This window comes from Osmia lignaria, chromosome 6, assembly GCF_051020975.1.
Source record: "Osmia lignaria lignaria isolate PbOS001 chromosome 6, iyOsmLign1, whole genome shotgun sequence".
NCBI lineage: Eukaryota > Metazoa > Arthropoda > Insecta > Hymenoptera > Megachilidae > Osmia > Osmia lignaria.
The window spans coordinates 11,281,360-11,303,750 of NC_135037.1; the positions used below are offsets into that span (position 1 = coordinate 11,281,360).

The 22,391-nt window shown below is 35.1% G+C and overlaps 2 protein-coding genes and 1 long non-coding RNA gene across 10 annotated transcripts; 2 read left to right on the forward strand and 1 right to left on the reverse strand.

Annotated features, from left to right (window-relative positions):
* The first annotated feature begins 653 nt into the window (after nucleotides 1–653).
* On the forward strand, nucleotides 654–13,518 carry LOC117607783 (uncharacterized). 6 transcript variants are annotated; one of them, XM_034331898.2, is made up of 7 exons: nucleotides 654–1,129; nucleotides 7,490–8,835; nucleotides 8,923–9,098; nucleotides 9,947–9,973; nucleotides 10,760–10,996; nucleotides 11,076–11,333; nucleotides 11,491–13,518. In XM_034331898.2, the coding sequence occupies exons 1-7, from the start codon at nucleotides 1,036–1,038 to the stop codon at nucleotides 11,684–11,686; spliced, it is 2,334 nt and encodes a 777-aa protein (XP_034187789.2). In that variant the 5' UTR covers nucleotides 654–1,035; the 3' UTR covers nucleotides 11,687–13,518. The 6 variants fall into 6 exon arrangements, with proteins under 6 accessions (XP_034187789.2, XP_076545024.1, XP_034187791.2 ...); XM_076688909.1 differs by lacking the exon at nucleotides 654–1,129 and adding an exon at nucleotides 4,106–4,294; XM_034331900.2 differs by lacking the exon at nucleotides 654–1,129 and adding an exon at nucleotides 5,532–5,671.
* LOC143305410 (uncharacterized) lies at nucleotides 5,049–6,566 on the reverse strand. Of its 2 annotated transcripts, XR_013062319.1 has the most exons (4): nucleotides 6,287–6,566; nucleotides 6,086–6,221; nucleotides 5,428–6,010; nucleotides 5,049–5,188 (listed from the first exon to the last, which is right to left on the reverse strand). It is a non-coding gene; the product is annotated as an uncharacterized LOC143305410 (long non-coding RNA). The 2 variants fall into 2 exon arrangements; XR_013062318.1 differs by having other exon boundaries at nucleotides 6,086–6,564.
* Nucleotides 13,519–14,282: 764 nt separating the features above from the next.
* LOC117607785 (ubiquitin-conjugating enzyme E2 Q2) lies at nucleotides 14,283–21,183 on the forward strand. Of its 2 annotated transcripts, none has more exons than XM_034331901.2 (6): nucleotides 14,283–14,617; nucleotides 15,789–16,136; nucleotides 16,226–16,385; nucleotides 16,472–16,623; nucleotides 17,041–17,335; nucleotides 17,664–21,183. In XM_034331901.2, exons 1-6 carry the CDS (start codon nucleotides 14,420–14,422, stop codon nucleotides 17,693–17,695), a joined length of 1,185 nt encoding a protein of 394 aa, XP_034187792.1. In that variant the 5' UTR covers nucleotides 14,283–14,419; the 3' UTR covers nucleotides 17,696–21,183. The 2 variants fall into 2 exon arrangements, with proteins under 2 accessions (XP_034187792.1, XP_034187794.1); XM_034331903.2 differs by having other exon boundaries at nucleotides 14,283–14,581.
* The last annotated feature ends 1,208 nt before the right edge of the window (nucleotides 21,184–22,391 follow it).

The window sequence follows — 22,391 nt, forward strand, 5'->3', positions numbered from 1 at the left end:
CTAAGGACACGAAAAGGCTGTTCATTTTATATACTATCTACGTACTTACTTACCTGCCCCAGAGATTCAGTGAAAAAAGTTGCATAAACTGTTTACATACTATTCAGTGTATGAAAATATAGCTACATTTCGTGCGAAGGAAACTAGTTTATCCTTGACACTTCGAACGAACAAACGGTTGTGAAATCTATTTACAAAATGTACGAAAAAACTATTAAATTAAACAAAAAAAAAAAGAAAACAATTAAACATTTATTTATTTTAATATGACGAAGTAATTTTTAGGAAGAAAACGAGAAAACTTAGAACGGAAAAGGAGGGCGCGCGCATCGTGGCGCGTCTCCCTTACAACTTCCGGTAAAACCACGTGACCCAGCTAACGGTCGCCGTTGCCCTGAAGCATCATGGAAAATTCCCATTCCCTCCCAACAACCCGCTCCCCTCCCTTCTCTATGTACACAACCCCCTGCTTACCCCCACCCCCTTCGCGAGTCCCCACTATGCCGTTGTCAGGTACTTATGTACATCCCCCACTCCCGTGCGAAATTCTCGTACCCCCACTACTCGGCTGGTGGAACCGGATGTGCGGCAACGTCGCAACCGTTAAGTACATAAGGCCGTATGGGAGGGGGGCGGAAGGGGGGTACGAGAAAGAACTGGCAACGTGTACCACATTCAAATCTGGACGGAACCCGGTCGGCCTCTCGGTTCACCTCCGCACAAAACAGCAGAAAACGCGGGCCGTGATACTATTGCATACACGCGATTTTCGAATAAGTATCCTTCCGGCAATCATTGCGTGTGTCTATCTCCTAGGATCTTGTGGGTGATTGTATCGTGGTGTGTCCAATCTTCGGCGTTGTCGAAAAGCACAACACGAGGATAGACGAAAAGAGCGGATTTCGCGGCGCCCCCGTGCGACGAGCTTCCTCGTAAGTGTGAATTTTACGCGCGCGCACAGTTTAATGTAAATGTCACGGGACAACAGGGGTTGTGCGAGCGTGCGACGAAAGTGGTGTTCGGCGGTAAGGAATTATGTGCATGGACATTCAGGTTAACGAGAAGAAGAAGATGAGTGATAGCAGCGTCGATGAAGACGTACAGATCGTCGAGGCACGACTCAACAAAGGTAAGATTTGAGGTTATGGGTGGCGGCAGTAGCGGTAGCGGCAGCGACACCAGACTCGCGCGTATCGCCTCCCCCCTCTTCTCCTTCTGTACATTTCTTGTTGTTCCGTCCTTTTTCTTCTTCCTACCACGTCCAATCACACGTTACCCTCGCTGCCGCTGCCGCGTAGAAGCGCCTAGAATTCATCGTGCTTTCTGTTTTCTACGAGCTGCGCCTCGTGCGAGGCCCGGCAAAACGTGCTCTCTCTTTGCTACCTGTCAACATCTGCAACTTTTGTTGACTATTTATCGCAACGACAACAACACGTGGAATTCGTTTTGTTTATTAAACACTTGGTGATGTTCTTCGGCGACTCCTTTGTAAACACTACGTGTGTTAATTTAAATTAATGAATTGATCCATTTCTTTGATGATCCACTATTTGTTTGCGGTAGATTTGCTTTGATGTCACGTGACTACGAAATTTTTTCGTATCTGTGCGCTAGTAAATATTTACGGGTTTCGTTGTAATACGAAACTCACGTGATCATATATAGTTGAGAAATATAATACTTTAGAAGCGTATTGCAACTGCATATCTATTTTATGTTAAAGATTGATATGTTTATGTAAATATAAGTTAATTACTGTTTATTATTTACATACTGGATAAGCCACTGATGGGGTTGAATTTTAATATATTTCCAAATGTGATCAATAAAAGGATGTTAATTCTCATTTCATTCTGTATGTGTGTGCATATAGGAGATGACGTCATGGCTTATTTAAAGCAAACGGTAAGGTGATCCTGGCAATATCGCACTTTTTTTTAAGGAAAATAATTAAAGTTTTTAAATATATAGAAAGATGTACTTTTTTTTATTAAAAGTAAATATTTATTAAATGCGAAGCAATTATTTTTTAGCTGTTCATTTTTTTAATTATATGAATGTTTGCTTCTTGAATTTAGGTTAGGTTTAGGTTGTTGAATCAAATAAGTAACTATATTCCTCCATAATGTTAGTTGAATTAAATAATAAAAGATTATGGAAAGCACATATGAATTTAATTTTACGGCTGCGGCGTAAAATATTAATTATAATATTACTTCTGGATACATTAAATTCAATTAATTTTACAGCTTTTATAATAATATTATAAAAAAACTACAGTTAACCTAAATGCAATATTTTTATTGATTGTTAGAAACGATTGTAAATTGTTCATCAACAAATTCAATTTGATCCTGCTTTTCAATTATTTTTATATTGATTTTAAAAATGCAGTTTTTTTGTCTATAAACATATAGATAGAATATGTATGTATAGAAAAATTCTACGATGTTCTATACATATGTACATAAGAAACTGGGTTTTCTTCGTATCTACCCTTAGGAAACTAACGTTTTGCGATACAGTTATTTCAATCCATAAATGTGCAAGTTTGAAAGCTGAACTATGTACAAAATTGAGAATATACTTTTTTTTTCATTAATTCCATTAAAAAGCTTTCTATATATTGCATATTTTATTACTATAGTAGGGTCAAAACAACTATAGCGTAAAGCATAAGCTTATTAAACTAACGAAATATTTGAAAACATTATAATCCTAATAGTTCGTTTAAGAAATAAGACCATCAAAATATTTTCTATTTATTTTATTATAATTCATAACTTTACCAACGATAAAAAACACATATACATTAGTGGTCGTTCTATTTGATTTCCGTCTCTACGCCTCGTGTAACGCGGAGTCCAGCTCGTTCCTCGGATCGCCCGCCCATTTGCTCCGCCGGTACATATATGCACAAGCAACTATATACAGAGTATATACGCGAGCGAGAGCTGGGAGGGAAATATGTGCAGGCGGTAGTACATAATATACCCGCCCCTATATACTACATAGGAGGCTAAAGAATGATGTAACAAAGAGGCAGTATCCACGAAGTTTGCCGAACACTCCCGAGGCGGCAGCTTCGTCAAGTCGCATGCGTGGCTGTATTCTATGGACACACACCACGATACTTGTCAGCTGCTAGAATTGTACACCGCCATGTGTAATTCTACCGAGTTGCGCAAAAAATTACATCTACCTAGAATGATATACCCATACTTGGATGATCCTCTTCCATCATTACAATGAAATATATGAAATATGTACATATATATGAAATCGTAACTCGTAGGTCGTTCGTTTCATCGTAAAGTATGTTTCATATAAATGCATGATATCTTAATGCCTTATATAATGTTTATTTTGATGATTTCGTAATAACAGATATATTGATTGTTAGAGAAACGTTAGAAAGAAAAGAGAATGTATGGAGGGCTCATCCGGTTCAACGCCATATTGTTCTTTAGCAATCTCTACCCCCTCCATTTGGTAGTGACTCCCCTCCTCGCAGACTAAGCGAGTCTTCGGCTGGCATAGCAACAGCAGCAATAGAGAGCTACTATAAATAGATCGCTATGGCTTTCCAGCGTTGCCAAAACGACTGGCCCAACATTTGCTATAGAAAAAACCGGGCCAATCAAGGTCGCGCCAGCCATTTTGTCTTGGCAACGCCGCACGACCACTGATCAACGATAACCTTTAACGGACACAAAACAAAAAACATAAAATCAAATGTCTTTATTTTTTCCCCTTCGTTAGCTAGTTTTTAGCTCGTTCGTCAAAATGATAACGATAAATGCATATTTTTTTATTTCATGTTTCTTTAAGTATCGATCAAGCGACGTTGCTTTAGGAGTGGAAAAAGCGAAAAAAGAGATAGAGTGGGCGTGCCTGGAAGAAGAACCGGCAACGCCGCAGCCGTAAATCATGATTAAAATAATAAGTATAATACATATGTAGTACATAGGAGGTCGTCGGGTATATGTATGTAAGAGGTGCGCAAAGGCACAAACAGCGACGCTTGTCTGCTGCATTCTGCGCAGCTTCAGTTCCCCCACTTTCGTTGCTCGTCCCCCCCACGATCGTAGCGAATCCCACGGGTAAGTCGGTGGAGCAGCAGTGGGGATAAAACGCGGGCGCTAGAGGAGGGAAGGGCACCTGAAACCGCGACTATATACCCCCGCGTGCGTTTACCAATCTTGGCACTTTGCCTGAAAGAGCATATCGACCGTGCAACGTTGTCACATCGTCTGCGCGATCTTACGCGCTGGCCCTGGCCATTCTTTGAGGGGTATGTACCTAGCTGCTGCAGCCGATCCCCGACACACGATGCAAAATCTGATCGAGGATACGGTTCACCTATTTATATGATTCAGTAACGTACATAGTGCTCAATTTCATTACTTTCCAACTAATGAATGTGTTAAAAAAAATGGCAATGCTTACAGGGAAGAAAAGTGAAACATCGACAAGTACCAGAGTGTACATTAGAAATATAATAAAAGTATATATGTACACACTTGGGTTACAATTATTATGTGCCTAAAAAAATTCACACAATATTGGCAGATGTGGCAAAATATGATAATGTACACAAAAGATTATGGAAATTTCTCTGATTAAAATTTCAAGAACAGAGAAATTATTTTTATAAATAGACTATGCACTTCATAGGAAGTTTTATGTGAAATGAATTTACATAACTTTGTTTATGTATCTCAAGATTTTTAGTAAATTCGCATTATAAAACTTGTGTACATCCTCCACCTGTCACTGTTCGGCTTCGACTAAAGACTGCAGCCACGTAACACTTATACATATACTGCTGGAATGAACGTTGAAGTTCGCGGTTACAAGGCAATTAGTCCAAACCCAATATTTTTTATTCTTCATAAATTACTAATTATCAGCAAACGTATAATCATTTTTTTCACAAATTCAATGTCATTTGTAATTTATAACAGTATAAAAATTATATTTGTATTGCTTATATTGATTTGATACATATCCGCGGTAAACGATTTTAAATTTACTTAAATTATCCGCGCATGTGCAGTGTGTAGTTACATCTAAATCCTTGTGTAATTTATAATATTATGTGCGATGGGTAGATGGCGGCAGCTATTGGACGTCCGTCGATCCCTTATAATGTACCCGGAACATTTGGGATTTCTATTTTCGAAACCTAAAAACTTAAGAAATTAACTCATACTCAATTCTTAAAAAGTCATAGTGCCTCTAGTTCTTTATTTCACACGACCAAACTAAGATTATGGTGATTTGACAGACTCCAGTATAATAATAAATTATAATAAAATGAAAGTGGAAATAATAAAGTATTGAAATCAGATGGATTGGTAAAAATGGAAAGTTAAAGTGAAGTTGGTGATGTGTCGTGGAGGACGTTCGCAGTACTTTACGTACCTAGCATAGTACAGTCCGTTTGGAAAATGAGAGGTTTGCGCTGAGGTCCGTAGGATTCGCGGTCGGCTAGACCGTGGAATTGCCTAGTATCCCGTGCAGCTGCAAGCAAGGCAGCTCGATGGTACGGCATGGCCTACTGGGCGGCCTGAAAGCGAGGATTAACAGAGGCTGTGTCCACGTAAAATGGCGCTACCCTCGGCCGAGAACAGCTTAATCCACGGAAAACCTTCGTCGGGGTCCAGAGGTACGCCCGTTCGAAGAACACGTACATACGTAGTCAGTGTCGACGATACAGCGTACGGTTTATCTACCCCCAAATGTATCCCTTGAGCGTGGTTAACTATTTCTCACCGTTCGCTGTAATCGTAGTCGGCAGCAGGCAAAGTGAAACGTCGAGGGAAAGCGTGAAAACTGCCAAGCCGAAACAGGGATAATAACTTTTCCGTCTGAGAGAGAGACGACTGTGTTGTTCGCTTTTGGTCGTGTAACATGGTCGTGTGTCGTTTCATCGACAGTGTACAGATCGGTAGACGCACCGCGGTTATAACCTCTTCGCTGCTCTGCGTCCTCCTACATTTGCCATCTATCAAAATGTGATTTAACGATTTAAGTAGAAAACATTCTCGATCGGGGAAATATGAGGAACGACATTACGGACATGCACACCGTGAACGCTGATAGCAGCACGGACGCCATATGGCTCGAGAAAAGGAGTCCGTCGCAGACGGTGCCCGATCAAGTGTCATTCAGTACGTTCGAAATATGCATCTTTCCTTGGCCAAATGAAAGATGTGCTTCACGAAATTAGTGCTTTTAATGATTTTTTCACATGCACGTGCGCGCGCTTTCAGTTCCTTACTTGTTTTCGTTGGTAATCAATGTCGGCTGGAAAAAGCGTGAGAACCTGCATTTTTTCCCCCGAAATTAGTAAAATGCGCACTGAAATGTTTTAAAACTGTGACTGATTTATTCAAATGTTATTTTAAAAGCGATTGTAGAAATGTCACGTGTACCCAGTATTTTAAAGCATGCAGTGTGCACAATTTTTGTTAATTAGATGCTTTTGGAAAATTTGATTTACGCTACGAAATCTTGGAATTCTTCTAAATCTGACTAAACGTGCTCTTTACATTTATTTTAAACAATTCTACCTATTAAAAGTGTCATTTTCTGTGTATGTTTCAGTTTAATAACGTTATAGTCAACGTTTGTAAACATAATCTGTAATAGTTAAAAAATAATTATCAAAGTTTACAATTGATGCACCAGTTGTTTAATCGTACGAATACGATACTTGTGCGCATGCGGTATATACGTGTATGTACATAGATTCTTGTAAATTGGTAGTTTCATTCAAATTTTGTTTAATATCAGTTTTTTGGTGTGAAAATAATTTTTAAGTTGGAATAATGTTAAACAAAATTTTTTATTGAATGTGTATGATTCAAACGGTAAAGAATAATGACTTTAAATCACTACTGATTCGTGAAGGTGTATTGACACGTGATACATATTTTCCCGCGCTTTTCTCCACCGGCCAACCATTGACTTTTTTAGATAATAATTTATGAAAATTCAGAGATAGTAAGTTTTGAACATCGAATATTGTGGAAAATTTGTTATTTAATTTTTCTTTCGTGGTTTTTCTATTTTTCCATTAATATTTCGCATATCGAATGAAGGGTCATTTTAACTCACTGTATAATACATACTGGATCAAAATGACCCAAAATTGGGATTGTATGTACAGGTTAACTAGCCTACTGATCTAACCTATGATTCATAGTTTAAATTTAATTTTAACCTTTACATACCAATTGCAAAGTTATTTTAAACGCCGTATAAAAAGTAAATTTCAATGTGTATCATTATTATGATGCCGTTGTTATGGGTCAATGTTATCCAATTACCAATTTGATCACATTTGAATTTTATTACTTCAACTCCAAAATGGTACTTTCGTATTTCGTGACCACGTGATGCGTGGTGTGTAAAGGTTTAACTGAAGAACCTTAGCGTTATTGTTATTAAAAGTTATTGAAATAAGGATACTTTTTTCCAGATCTCGATAAAGTCGTCGTCAAGCAAGAACTTCCCGATGAAGCGGAGATCCGAGAACTGGCAGCCAAAATGGTGGAAGCAAACAAGGCGAAAATGGTCAGCGGTGCGCCAGGAGCACCGTCGCAGCAGCAGAGGCCTCCCCAATGTGTTCTACCACAATCAAATTTCCCAGGTATTCTGGGATACCTGAACAAACGACCGGCAGATTCGTCAACGGCCGTTGCAACGAAGCCCCCATCGACGGAGGGCAAGGTGCCCCCCGATGACGAGAGTCAAAGGGGCCGTTTCGGCTGGACGAGCTTCGACGACTGTCACATACCGTACATATTCCGTTCGGGCGAAAAGTATTGCGCCGTACGAATCTTAGAATCTAAGTTATTAAACAAGTACCTGAGTTACCTGCACTCGGACATCTACAGTTGCACATGTATAAGGAGTTACTATATTACGGAAGCAGAGAGCAAGTTGTTCACCGAGATAAACGTAAAACATTGCGAGAATCAGTTTGGAAGGGAACAGTTTACGTGTAAAGACTTGGTGGTGCGTCTATCAGACGCTAAGGAGTTTTACACGTTTCTGGACGTGTGTTACACGAAACTAACCACCGGCACCAATCCGAACGCGACCAATGGATCTGACAAATGCGGCTTCATACGGATAAACAAGGAGTCGGTGGTTCCGTACACGGTGAAGGACGGTCTCCAGTACGTACCTTTGTTCTACTTCGAGGGCGAAACGGAGAATCTTAAGTTAAAAGCGGAGAAGCTCGAAGGTTGGGATCTGTCGTATTTAAAGTTTTGTTGCAAAGTACAGGGTATACGTAACGAATTGTTCGCAAGTGAGACGTGCTCGGTGATTAGTTTAAATGACATTAAGAGTTACTTTCCCCCCGGAACGGGGTTCGAGGACTATTGGCCGACCAAAGTTATGGACTCTCAGTTGTTAGTGACTAGTAAAGGTGGTGGCGGTGGAGGCGGTTGGACAAAGCAACCGCCGACACCGCCGGCGACGAAATCCGTTCCTGTGCAAAATAACACGACCAAACCGACGGTCAATGCTCGTGCTGCTCCTCTGCATAACATTCTACCGCGTGGATCGGTCACCAGTGCGTCACAAGCGCAACGTGTTAGCCAGCCCAGGCCTGTTGTCACTACACACCCTGCACACTCTTCTCCAACGGCTCTCTCCTCCAGCAGATCTAACATTGTCACCCAACCCATGTTGAACACAGTGCAGAGTGTCAATGGGTGGACAGGACTGGTCGGCGGGCAGCCTACCTTTCAGACAGCGCCTGTGTCTCAGGCTAACTCTATCATACGAATGCCTTCAATCTTAAACATGCACAATGTAAGTTTTATAAATTCTTAAATTGAATTATATCTCACGAATGTACAATTTTGTATTAGAGTTAATATATTACTTATTTTATTGCAGCAAATATCTAATCCACTAAAAACGTATTCGCAAGCTAGTAGAAGTAGAGGGGGTGGTGGCAATGCAACAGCTCAGTATCCTGGAGTATATCCAGTTACAACAATGCAAACTGTCGCTCAAGCTCAACCACCCCCTCTTGTTAGAGCAACAGTCCATTCCAGTCAACCTAATCTTGGGTAAGTAATTAAAAGATTCATCAAAGTTTGTCTTTTCGAATATATACATGTATATGTTTTAGAATATTGAGGACAATTTATTTTTTCATTTAAGCACTACACGGCATTATCAGTATTTTATGCTTGTTTATGATTTAGTGACTGAGAACAGTAAATTATATATTAGGTGTGAGTTTGGTGTTCAAAGCACGCCATAAACAATACACGTTAAATATTGTTTTCTGCTTGAAAGTTGTGTTATACAAATGAAATGAACTGTTAATTAAAATGCTGTCTTATTCACTCGAATAGTAGATATACCGTTAAAAGTTTTCAATGTACATATCACTCACATTGTATATAGTTTACAAATTGAAATAGTTTTATATTAAAATTCATATCTAATACAAAGTGCAATAGAGTAATACAAGCATGCCAATGTTAGGGAATTTTTACGTACCTCGAAGTACTTAATACTTTTATACGTAAGAAATTATTGTTTATTATGTGAAAAAACAGGGGCGTCGACTTAAAGGTATGGAATAACAGACCTTAAAATTTACTAAAAAACTTTCAAAAAATAAAGTTGATGTGGAGTGTTTGTAACTTATTGATATTCAAAATTCGTACACTTTTTTCATGCTCGAACATTTTGACTTTCTTGTACACAAACATCTGTATTAATGAAAATTAAAAAAAAAGTAAAATTTGTTACCTTTGTTTTTTTCTGTTAAATTATTATTTATGCATAAATGAAATTTTTGACAAAACTCCATGCCTAGAAAAAAGTTAACATGACGTCCCTGTGAGGAAAACTTGCACTATAGCTTTTTGCATTTGTACATACAATGTATGATTTTTTTGTATAGTTATCCAACCTATGGGAAGGATGACTGGTGAGTTCCTGTAAAATGTACTATAGTCATGATTACTACATGAAAGTAAGATAGCATGCATAAGAACGTTGTGATTAACAAGTTTTTTATTTATGTAAAACTGCAATAACTACATACTGCCTGTTTTGCCTATTTTATTTCTTTTATTTACTAAACATGATATACATTCGCTTTATATTTTTTTCAATACAATTTTACGGTTTTGGTCAAATGTTGATATATATGAAAAATGTGAATAATTGTCCTTCATTATGATTGTTGTATATTTTCCCTTTTTATTAAAATAGTATATCTATTTAATTTTAAATGATCTTTTATTTTAATCATTAGTAAATAAAATAATGGAAATACAAATATTAGAAAATGTTCATTTTTTCTTTTTTAGAGAATTTAAACGATATACATATATTTTCATATTCATTTTCTTTTGTTTCACTGTTTAGTATAAAATATCTTAAATTGTTTATAAGGACAAACACATTATACATAAAATGTATACAATCATTGTCGTAACTAGGTAGGGGTCAGGGTAGGCTTCTTCATCAGTTCCAAAATTTCAACTTTGGAATAAAAAGAATTAAACAATATTAAACATTTGGTACTGTTGGTAAAGTTAAGGTACTTGGTCTACCTAGAGTAAGGTCCCAGTTACGTCAATGTATACAATACTGTATATTTTTAAAAATATTTTACAATTCTTTTTTTATCTAAATTATATAGTTGAATGTATATATTTTAACTATTTGTATTTTTTAATATGTAATGTAAATTTCTCTTTTATTTTAGGGTCACATCTACATATACTACACCTACTTTAGGTGTACCAAATGCTGTTACAGCAAGTACCTACCCTCAGATGCTTGGCTTAAGCGAACAAGTACAAGCTCTGATGCCATCACCTACTTCAGCATCTACACCCTCAATCTTATTACCCCCACAAAGGCATACATCTGTTCATAATTCATCTCATTCAAAATACCCACCACCCTTAATACCAGTTAATGGAAGTAATAATAGTTCCAGGTATAAAATCATATTAACAGAGTAAAACAGAACATTTGTAATAGGATATGTGAATGATTAAACATATTATTACTTTCAGGGATTCAAGAGGCAGAAAGCCATTGATTCCGATATCAGAAACACATATGACAACTTGTCAAGTACAACCTTATCAAATTCAGAAAGCACTTGTCGAAGATAAAATGGTACCTTGTATTAATTTCAAGCCATACATTTACTCTGAATTATTGATGACGCTTCCTGACTTTGTCACTCAGTATTTTCCCGCCTGCGACATCAATAGCTGTCGGCAGGTTCTTACGGATGTGTTACACATAGACTTATACCAAGGAAATAGGTAAACTAAAATACTGTTTTGCTATAGACATTGTAGCCATTGGTGTAATCTAAGTAGAGCCCCAGGGTGAACCTAAAAATCCTAACTAACGCCAATGATTGTAACAGAATATATTATGACATATTATGAGTAATATATCATGTATATTTCTTCAAAGGTTACAAATGAAGATGTTAATGGAAGCAGGAAAATGTTCATCTCTAAACGAAGAGCTCCCTTTAATCCAAGTAAAAAGCATAATGAAGTACATGCCCCAATTTAAGTATATGTTCAATAGAGGTGAAATGGTAATGCCAGCACCTGCACATTCCGCCGAGGAACACCCTGCCAAAAAGCGTCAGCGCACTAGCTAGGACTGGCTACAGCCTTACTGGCCTACATATGACTACTACCATTCGGCATTTTAAAAAAGCCGACTACTTTGACTCATGTGTAAGAAATCAGCAGCATAATGCTCTGAAACACATGATTGACGTCACGTGCCAGAAAGAATGCACACAACTGAGGATGAGCCTTCTCCGACGAAGGAGTCTGCGACATAGTGTGAGCTACTTCTTTCTCCAAAGTTTATGCTTGTAAATAAAAACTGAGGTGTAAAAAAAGAAAAGAAAAAAACTAGCGTTGCACAGTTGGCAAATTAGATATGCTTTTATATATTTAAATTAACACTTTTCTTTAAGGTTTTGTTCCAACTTGAGATTATTGAACGAAGGAAAAAAAAGAAAATATTGTCAAGACCATTCCTCATATTTTTATTTTGTTTCATTTTTCTACCTCTGCTACAGAGTATCTTACGTGTAGTATTTCTATGTAAATAAAATGAAAGTTTTAATCTTAATGTGATTCGGAGAAAGAAAGTGGTGCGTATTAATGAAACGCTGTAGGTGTTATAAAGATTTACCTACAAATCAATATCAAATAAATTTGGCATTTGTATATTTAAAAAAGAAAAAAGGGAAGTAATGCTTCTTCAAGTTCCTAGCTATTACTAATGCTATCTTCATAACTGCTGAGAAATAATTTTAAAAATGTTCAACATTAATTATAACGCGAGTTTAGCAGAAAAATATTCTGTTTCGAATATTGAAGAAATTCTATTTTCTAACATCACCGTACACAGAGATGCAGGTACTTTTTTGTCAGTGTATAAATATCTAAGTCAATAAAAATTCAGTTTAGAATATGATATGTATTAACAGCTAATGAGATATGTATTATCAATGTTTACTAAACACTTTTGTCATTTTTTCAGTATCAATTCAGACATCCTCGATTAGATAACAAATTATTCTATTATTGTTTTTGTTATTTATAGATTTCCAGTTTGTTAAGTAAACATATCTCATGAATTTGTTAATATAACATACTTATAATAGGTAATGAGTATTTTGAAAATGACGAGAAAAACGAGAAAAAGAAAAAAAAATTAGTAAAAGAAACTGACAGATCGTAGAATTTAAAGAACCCGCCTGAGATGGTCTTCCGTTCCATTCTTTTTGTAGTAAGATGTAATTAAAGGAAATTATACCCTTCAATTACGATATTTCAACTGGTTCTGTATTCTCAAAAAGAAAAACTTAAAAAAAATAGAAGAAAAGAGGCTTAAATTAGTATTATTGACTGACTAACTTTCACTTTCGCTATTACTATTACATTAAAGAAAATAAGTATATGCGAAAACGGTGTATATATATGTATATGTATAGTGATAACTTAATGTTGACCATCATGGATTTTTCCATATAAGAAGAAAGGCTTAAGCATCCTGTTACGGTGAAAATGGTATATTTTGTTATTTATAATCTTACATTTCGTCATATCATTGTACCATATGACTTCATTTGTATCACCATTCAAAGAATCATACGGAACGGACTGGTGTCTACCATTTTCTAAAATTATCAACAAAATAACACAAGAAATTCGTACACAAATAAAAAAAAAGTCTGTGCAATAATAATGTAAAATAATACTTCTTATTTACATTTGATAACGCGCTAGATTTTAATTTTTGTATTTTTGTAAAGGAAAATTAAACGAAGTACTATGGTGGTAATTTCAAATATAACGTGTTATAGTATTACGTGATGTTTTATTTTATTTAATAAACAGTAGAGGAGATTAGTAACGTTATTTTCGTTAATGTCATTTTGAGTTACAGTGTATACTTGTTACACTTTTTCATTGTAAGAACAATAAAGTATTGCAAAAATTATAAAAATATGAATTCATCGGTTGATATTCAAGTTTCAAGAATTTCTTGAATTATTTTGATTGTACAATATTATACAATATAGTGTACAATATTATATGTACTGTATTTTTAAATAAAGAAAGAAAAATAAATCCAATACACAGAAATTTGTGGACCCAGTCCAAAAGAATTGGATCTTAATTACTTTTAGTATGTTTAAATTAGAGCATTTATTTGTTAACACATGGTTAAATAATGCGTGTATTATACTTTATCACATTATCATCTGTACATATAGATCATAAGAATTAGAGGTACTAGATATTTCAAATAAATTCATGATGCAATTAACAAGTGTTGATCATTAAACATTATTTTCATTCAAATGAAAATATACCAATTCTTTTCTTTTATATTTGGCGCATAATAATTTAATTCATAGATCCCTAGTGCGTAAACATTACAGCACACAATGATCGTCCCTCTTCTAGTAGCCGGCATCAAAAGTAGGTATTTAGTAGATGAAATTTTCAAGTATAGTATTTAAAAAATACATATATGTAATATTATTAATCAATCCTTGGAAGAAATTTGAGGCTCCATGTTAGAGAAGAATAATAATTTTAGAAACCATTACCATTTAAATAGCGCCCCATGTTCAACCGCACTCAGCTGTACCGGAAGTACGTCACGATTATTTGAATAGTCGAGTGTCGCCATCTGTGACGAAAGCGAACGAATTTGTACGAGGCTGGCCGAAGCAGTCAGTCGCGGTCGCCATTTTGTCGGGTAGTCATCGGGTACGTCGTGTTTCTTTTCGGGTTGCTGTACAAATTTTCGGACAGGCATCTCCGAAAAATTTGGGGTCCGGCAATTTCGTTCGTTCCCCCAAATGGCTTGTTTGAACACCCTCAAGCAGGAGATCAAAACTCTTGAGTCCGTCTTCCCAAAGAGCCATGAGAGATTTCAGATAATGTCTGCGAGTGTGGACGAACTGAGCTGCAGGTTCGTCGGTAAAAATGGGAAGAAATACGAAATACACGCCAATATTACAGTAAGTGTAACAAGCATGGATGAAATTTCGAACAGAGTAAGTTGTGATTGTCGTGAATTTATCGCTGAGAATATTCCTGTTTACACACGGGGACCATGTTAATTTTTCGTCGCTGTCTACGACCGTGTTCGGACAAAGAAACAATAACACTCGGTGTTGTTATTTGGCCTTTTTGACAAGAGCCATGCCCGGGTCCACGTAATACCGTGTATGCCCTATTGCACGTTTTTCTCCCTGCTGCACTTTCCCGTTGCTCTCTACATTTTGTTGTAGTTACGATCGATTCTTTCTCGCTTCCATGAGGCAGTTTCCGTGGAGATTTTCAGACGAATTAATAGTGCGCTAGAGGTCAATGTATGTCACAAATAGAGGGTAGGCCCCTCGTAATAGTATCTCTTTTACACGCTGAAAAAAATTCTATGCACTTTATATCTCATTTGCACGAAACCGTACTATATTTCGTATATATCAGATAATATTTACAGATAAAGTAGATAACAATGAACATATCCATTTGCGTTGCCGTTACCGTTGCCATTACCGTTTGCCTCGTTACGAAATTTTTTTATTTAATGCCAATAAACTTTAGCTATCAAAGAGAAACATTTATTTATTTCAAGATATTGAAAATTTTATCCGCAGTTTATATATGAAAACTAATCACGTGTGTTTAAAAAAAAATTGCGTTCTACGTTATTCTGTTTACTTTGTCAAACGCATTTTAATACAAGTTCAAATCCGATTTGAAATTAAATTTTTTTTTTGTAAGATTAATTAAAAATCAATTCTGTATTTTTTATATTGTTTATTTAACAGAAAATTGAAAATGCTAATTGGTTTCTGCATATTAATTAATATTGCTAATTATTTTACGGTTCCTGTTACGCATATATGTATATAGACGACCAGCGACGCTGAACTGCAATTTCAGATATATATCCTTATTTAAATATTATACATATATGAGTTCATGATAAACATTCGTTATTCAATTAATTATTATTGGTAATTTATTTTTCTTATTAATATTTATGAACGATATTTTATTTATAGAGATTGTTATTCGAATTTGAATTTGAATTTGAATTTTTGTGCAAAGGAATCTTTTTGTTTTTTAAAGAAGATTTTTCTCTATTCTTATAAATTTTAAATAAAGATAAATTGTATATAGATTAAATAAAAATTTAACAATTTATTACTGCCACAGGAAACCTATCCTTCAACACCACCAGTATGGTTTGCAGAGTCAGAGGAAACAAGTGTGACGAATGCTGTACAAATTTTAAGTACTACCACTGGCAGAGACAACCACGTCATTAATCAAGTTGGGATTCTCTTAAAAGAATTATGTAGACTTCACTCATTACCAGAACCCCCTGATGTTGAAAGGTTGAGGACAGCTTTGGATCCATTGCGCTTAGGAGGACCAAATGAAGCTGCAGCACAAAGGATGGAAGCTGAGGATGCTGAAGACATTGATGAAGATGAAGAAAGTGATACAGAGGAAGACCTCCATTTAGATATGGATGAGGGTGATGCTAATGCTAAGAGTAAGGTAAATAAGGCAGATTGGGATAAAAACTGTGTTACTCTATAAATTGTACATGTATGTACTTATTTGTGTATGATAATTTTATTTCTAAGGGTGAGGAAATAGAATTGGAACATCTTGCGACATTAGAAAGGTTGAGACAAAATCAAAGACAAGATTATTTAAAGGGATCTGTCTGTGGAAGCGTGCAAGCCACAGACAGACTTATGAAAGAATTGCGCGACATTTATCGAAGTGACAGTTTCAAAAAAGGTGATATTACATTTCAAAATTTTTTCAATTGAAATATAATTTTACATTTTTTAATATATTCGAATATTTGTTAAAATTTGTTACAGGAATGTACAGCATAGAATTAGTAAATGACAGTTTGTATGAATGGAACGTCAGGCTGATGTGTGTTGATCCTGATTCACCTTTACACAGTGATCTCATACTTCTGAAAGAAAAAGAAGGCAAAGACAGTATTCTTCTTAACATGCTTTTTAAGGTAAGAAAATTTCAATTATTTAAACAAAATTATTGATTCTACTTCTGTTTTAGATTTAAATTGTATAGTATCAAAGATGGTAGGCTTTTTTAAGGAAATTGGCATGTACTTGCGTGTAAATGCTCACCCGGGAAAATTTGATTTAATATTTATTTTTCTATTCACATCTTTTGAAATTTTATTATTATTTTTATTTAATTATTCATAATGCCTGGTAGTTCTTGAATAGTGATTTACCTTCTCCTATGTCGCCATTTTCCCTAGGGAGACCTACCATGTTCACTACTTATCTTGTCATTTTTTTAAATATGTTGAGTATTGTAAACTCTGTAATTTGGTAAATATGTTAACAATTTTGACATATAATATTAGATTTATAAGATGGAAGGCAATACTAATGTGTCTTCTCTGTTACAGGAAACGTATCCTTTTGAACCCCCATTTGTTAGAGTTGTGCATCCCATGATCTCTGGCGGATATGTCCTTATAGGAGGCGCTATTTGTATGGAACTCTTAACGAAACAAGGTTGGAGTTCAGCCTACACAGTTGAAGCAGTCATCATGCAGATTTCAGCAACATTAGTGAAGGGAAAAGCGCGCATACAATTTCAGGGACCGGGTAGTGCTAGCAAAGTATGTGGACAAGGCCAATACAGCCTAGCACGTGCACAACAGTCATTCAAGTCTCTTGTACAAATACATGAAAAAAATGGTAAGAGAATAATTTTATCTTTTTATAATTATGTTCCAGTACTTCAGTAGAATTTAGCGTATGCGGTAGAAACTTTTCTAGGGAAAATTACTCAGATACTTGAAAGTTACTAGACATTATAAAGGTCAACATTGCAGGATTTCAAAATTTCAAAATTCAAATCTTTCGATCTTCAGAATTCGAATTTCAAAAAAATGGAGTTAAAATTTTTAAGCTTTAGAATGTACAATTTTAGTTTCGAAATTCAAGTTTCAGAGTTTCTGAATATTGAATATATTTTTAATAAATTAATAGAGGTCGTATTATGTATATTTAAACATGCTTATAGGTTGGTTTACCCCTCCAAAAGAGGATGGCTAATGAATAGAAATCCCTGGGAGACAAAAGTTTGGGGCGTGCTTACAGCTGAGACTTTAATTCGGTGTGTGCCCAACAAATAATTGTTACGATAATGATTTGATACACAAAACACAACATTAACTAGGTAACTTAAGATACTGAATTAATCTAACGCGTAATTCCTTTGATGGCTGAGAAAGGCTGCCGCGCAAACAGTGAAGTGTTTGATTCTGTATGCATATAGATTTTTAGTAATTAGTGATTAGAAAACGCCAATCGCATTTGTGAATGTGAGGTATAATCATTTTTATCTGGAATTGATTCTTACGTTTCGGAATTACTAAGAATCGTAATTATTCCAAATAACAATTAATATTAGTTCTTTTTCTTGTGAGTACACATTGTTGTACGTACGTACGAAACAGTGTAAAACATTCTGTGAAATGCGTTTGCGCAATCCGTGCTTCCTGTCTTTCGAACAGGGAGGGGAGGAACACGACGGTTAGCAACTTAGATAGTTATATATATTGAAAATTTTTCTAAATGTTTTTTTTTATCATTGTGAGCTTTCATTCGTTCCATTCTATCTTATATTTTAATTCTTTCATTCATTGTGCAATTTCATAAATAAGTTGTTTGGGTATATACATTTGTTAAAGAAGAAAAATGAAAAAAAATAAGGAAGTAAGCAGTATCTAATTAAATGCGATGTTTCTGGGGGTAATGTTAGCTTTGCCATTACCTTTCAATTTTTTTTTTTTGTATTTATTCATTGACGAGCATAATTGGAACGATGCGAACGAGCACACAACTAAATCATTACCTGCAGAAAAGTACCTTCAAGTAAGACACATTTTTCAATAAAATTAATATTGCAGTAGCGTATAATGAGGCTTTAGAAGATATAGGATTAATTATAAGCATTCTATTTTAAATTTCTCTTTGCCACACAGGATACTGTGTTAACTATTATTAAAATAACGAATGTACATATTTCCCAATGCTTTACGTTGTAATTATTATTCATTTAACTTCCAATTAAAACTCAACCGATAATGCATTTACTTAACAAATTTTTATAATTCACGTTTCAATTTTTCATCTAATTATGGATAAAGAAATCGCATAGCAATACTAGTTAGTATATATTTCCTTAATAAAATAATTAAGGGTTGTATAGATGTACATATACACGTTCGTATGCGAGTTCTTATAAATTGGTTTTCTTTGGAAATAATTATTTTGTTTCCTTTTGAAAATTAAGATTTGGTTGTGTGACTCGTTTAATACGAACAACTTTTTTGTTACATCGTCTAATAAGCGATTGATGTCCTTGAAATTCACACGAAAATTAGCTCTGTATTTTGGACGTACGTTCATGCGAACTTTTAGTGACACCTACTCTACTAATATGTTATACAGGGTGTTTTAAAAATATTGTGCAATCCAAAAACTTCATATTAAAGTAAATGGAAAATCTGCAGATTTCAGGACCGTATAATGTTTTTCAATTATTCTGTATATCGTAACATCAATTTTTAATTGAAACTCTATTTACGTGACGTATCAAACGTGAAAGTAAGAAAAATTTATTTGTGCCACAGTAACGTTTTACACTGGCCAGTCAAAAAAAAAAATAAAGCATAATAATAAAAATGTATTCAGTATCGAACACGGTAGGATTTCCTAGGTAACACGACGGTATAGGGAAAGGAGGACCCATTTAATTACCAGGCATTATGAAGGTTTCAAAGTTTCAATACTCGAATTTTCAAATTTCAGAATCTACATTTCTAAATTCAAAATTTTAATAACTAACTAAATATTAACACGTTGTGACTGGAGATCATAGATTTACCCTCTCTGATAATGAGATGAACCGTATGTATATCCTCCCTTACACTAATTTCCCAATCTCAGGAATCGACTGATTAGGTTAAATAAAATTTTCTCTACTAGACGTTTACACGCTATTGATGCAGCTTTATCGCTATTTTCCTTAAGGAAGTTTACCGTGTTCGATACTATACATTAAAGGCACCGTTAAGATCGCCAGACGAATAATCGTTTTCGAAAACTTATATACGTATGTATTATTGCACATGTATTTTGACAAATTTACGAGACTATGCTATTCTCTTGCGTCTTTATTCGCCAAAACATTGTCTGATACAAACCTATCTTAGTTTTCCATTCTGTACATTCATGGACTTCCGTGGTTTCTTTTCTTTCATCTCTAGGCGATAGTAACGTTCACGAGGGCGAAAAAAAAACAACTTATTGCGCATACGTTTATTAACAAACGAATTTCTACATTGCTTTCGTATACCGGCGATACGTACCTACGTGGTCTTGATTCCACTCCCAGAACGTCTAACGCGACATGTTTCGTACATACATACATGCACACGCAGCATACACCTCATATATACACACACATACAGTTATGTGCAATTTAGGCATCTCTTAAACAAAAGAAAGTGCAGGATAAGAAGTGTTCCGCTTCTTCTCCTTCGTACGTTCACTTTTAACAAAGAGAAGTTTATTTTGCATCCAAGTGTATGTACATGCATGCATACTATGCATGCACACACATGCTCCGATTCGTGTATATAAAATATACATATTCCGTTCCTTGTATTTCATCTTCGTACACGAACTTTCACGGATCGAAAACTAAACTTTCGCACCCTTATCTGAAGAGAACATGTTTGCGCAACTGTACAGGAGATATCTAAAGAGAGAAACATGATTTGTAAACGTATATCCAGGAAACAACGATAAGTACGAAGATGAAGACGCGATACATATGTTATTTTGGCGATAATACGTGCACCGCCTTGTATGGTAATTTTTTCTAGGAAAAAAAGTGGTGTTATGGGAAGGAGATTAGCTACTCGTTATGTCTGATAATTTTGGAACTCCCAAACGTGACCTCGTGTCATGAGTAGTGACGTCTGCTCTCTCTATGTCGCTGATTTTCCTAAGGAAGGTTATACTTGACATTGTACAATCTATTCGTAAACATAACGAATTGGATCAATCGAGCGGAGTAGTATGGGTCAGCAGTTTCTTTTTTCCTGGTGTAATTAAACAAGGAAGAAATTCGTGCGAGCAGTATCGTAATGAAACTCTAGATTTTTAAGTATAAGGTGTGTACAATCAATGAGCTCATTGTCAGTGGGTATCAATGATTTGTACAGCCTCCACGCCTGACTGACATTGAGTACTGGTTGTTTGACGTCGTTAACCGTTATGTTCTTTGTCAAAAGAAAAGAAGAAAAAAAAGAAAAAAAAAGAAAAAAAAGATCTTTCATTTCTCGTGTCTGTTAAGTTTTTTCTTTCTTTCATTGGAGAATTTTGCGAAGCGTAATATTGTAAGCAGCCACGTGGCCTGTATATTTTTGCTACAAATATCATTAGTAGTACCACCGTTTTTAAAAATTCAAGCTTTATTGTGTTTTACTCTTATTATTATCTTATGTTTCCTCTTTTTTTTTTTTTTTTTTTTTTAAATTCATCTGACGTTTGAGAAAAACACGAAGTACACCAATATAATTGAATGCAGATTACATTTCATGATTTATAATTAAACTAATGCAAATTTTTTTCTCAGCTGTTAAACAAACGATGACTTTCGGTAGATGCAAAAGTAACGGGAATTTTCGTAACGAAGATCGTATTTTTTATCCGATCGATTTCAAATGTTCAATAAAGTAATATTAACACGTTAATTGCCACAGTGAAAATAAACATCTATATTAAGACGTATTTAAATATTAATTATTGACCTTAGAAAGACTGATTTTCAAATATTGAAAATATGTTGTTCTTCAGATATTACAGAAAATTTCCTGAAATTATTTATGTTTAGTTATGTTCTCAAAATAAATGTTGAAGAAGTGATTTTGGTTTAGCACGCGATATCGCGTGTTATATACCTGGTATTACTAACATAATATAAAAAATTTAATAATTCAGTTATATAAAATTTGGAACGTCGGTCATTGGTGACCCTCATAGCAGTAAACGTGTTAAATATTTCTGTTGATTCTAAAGCAAATTCGATTCCCTATTCTTTTTCGCTTTCTCGTTGCATGGCAGAAGAAAGTGTTAAGAATTGACCAAGAACGATGTAAATTTGCGAATGACAAATAAAGATGTCCTGTCTACTTTTAAAAGAAGAATATAATGAAAAATTCTCCTCACTCTTGCATCGACATTGTCCCATTTGTTTACAAATTAAAATGGACTCTTGATTTTGGTTGTGAATTATACGAAAAAAGTGTGCTGAAGCGAAGAAGAAGGTGCGCTGACTCGAAAATGGCTTTTCTCACCTGTTTCACTTCTAAACGAGCGTAGTTTGTACTTGTACTATGTGCTTAACGAACTTTCGACTTTTTACAGTGGATTTTTGATTCGAAGACTGATTAAAGCCGGAACTGTTGCATTCCCTCTTCCACGTCAAGATTTTCTCTTACATCGGCCTGTATCGCATTAAAGCTATCTTTTTTATAATACTTTGTCGTATGAAATGTTACTGGTGATCCTGTTTAGAACAACTGGTCGTGTCTATTCAAAAATCTACAAACTCGATTTTACTTATCCACTGTATAATTATCCAATTAATTAATCAAAAAAATTGATCGTCTGGGTCACTTTGTCTCGTCATTTAGTTGAAATCTTTGCCGTTAGAGGCCCTGCGATTTTGTACAAA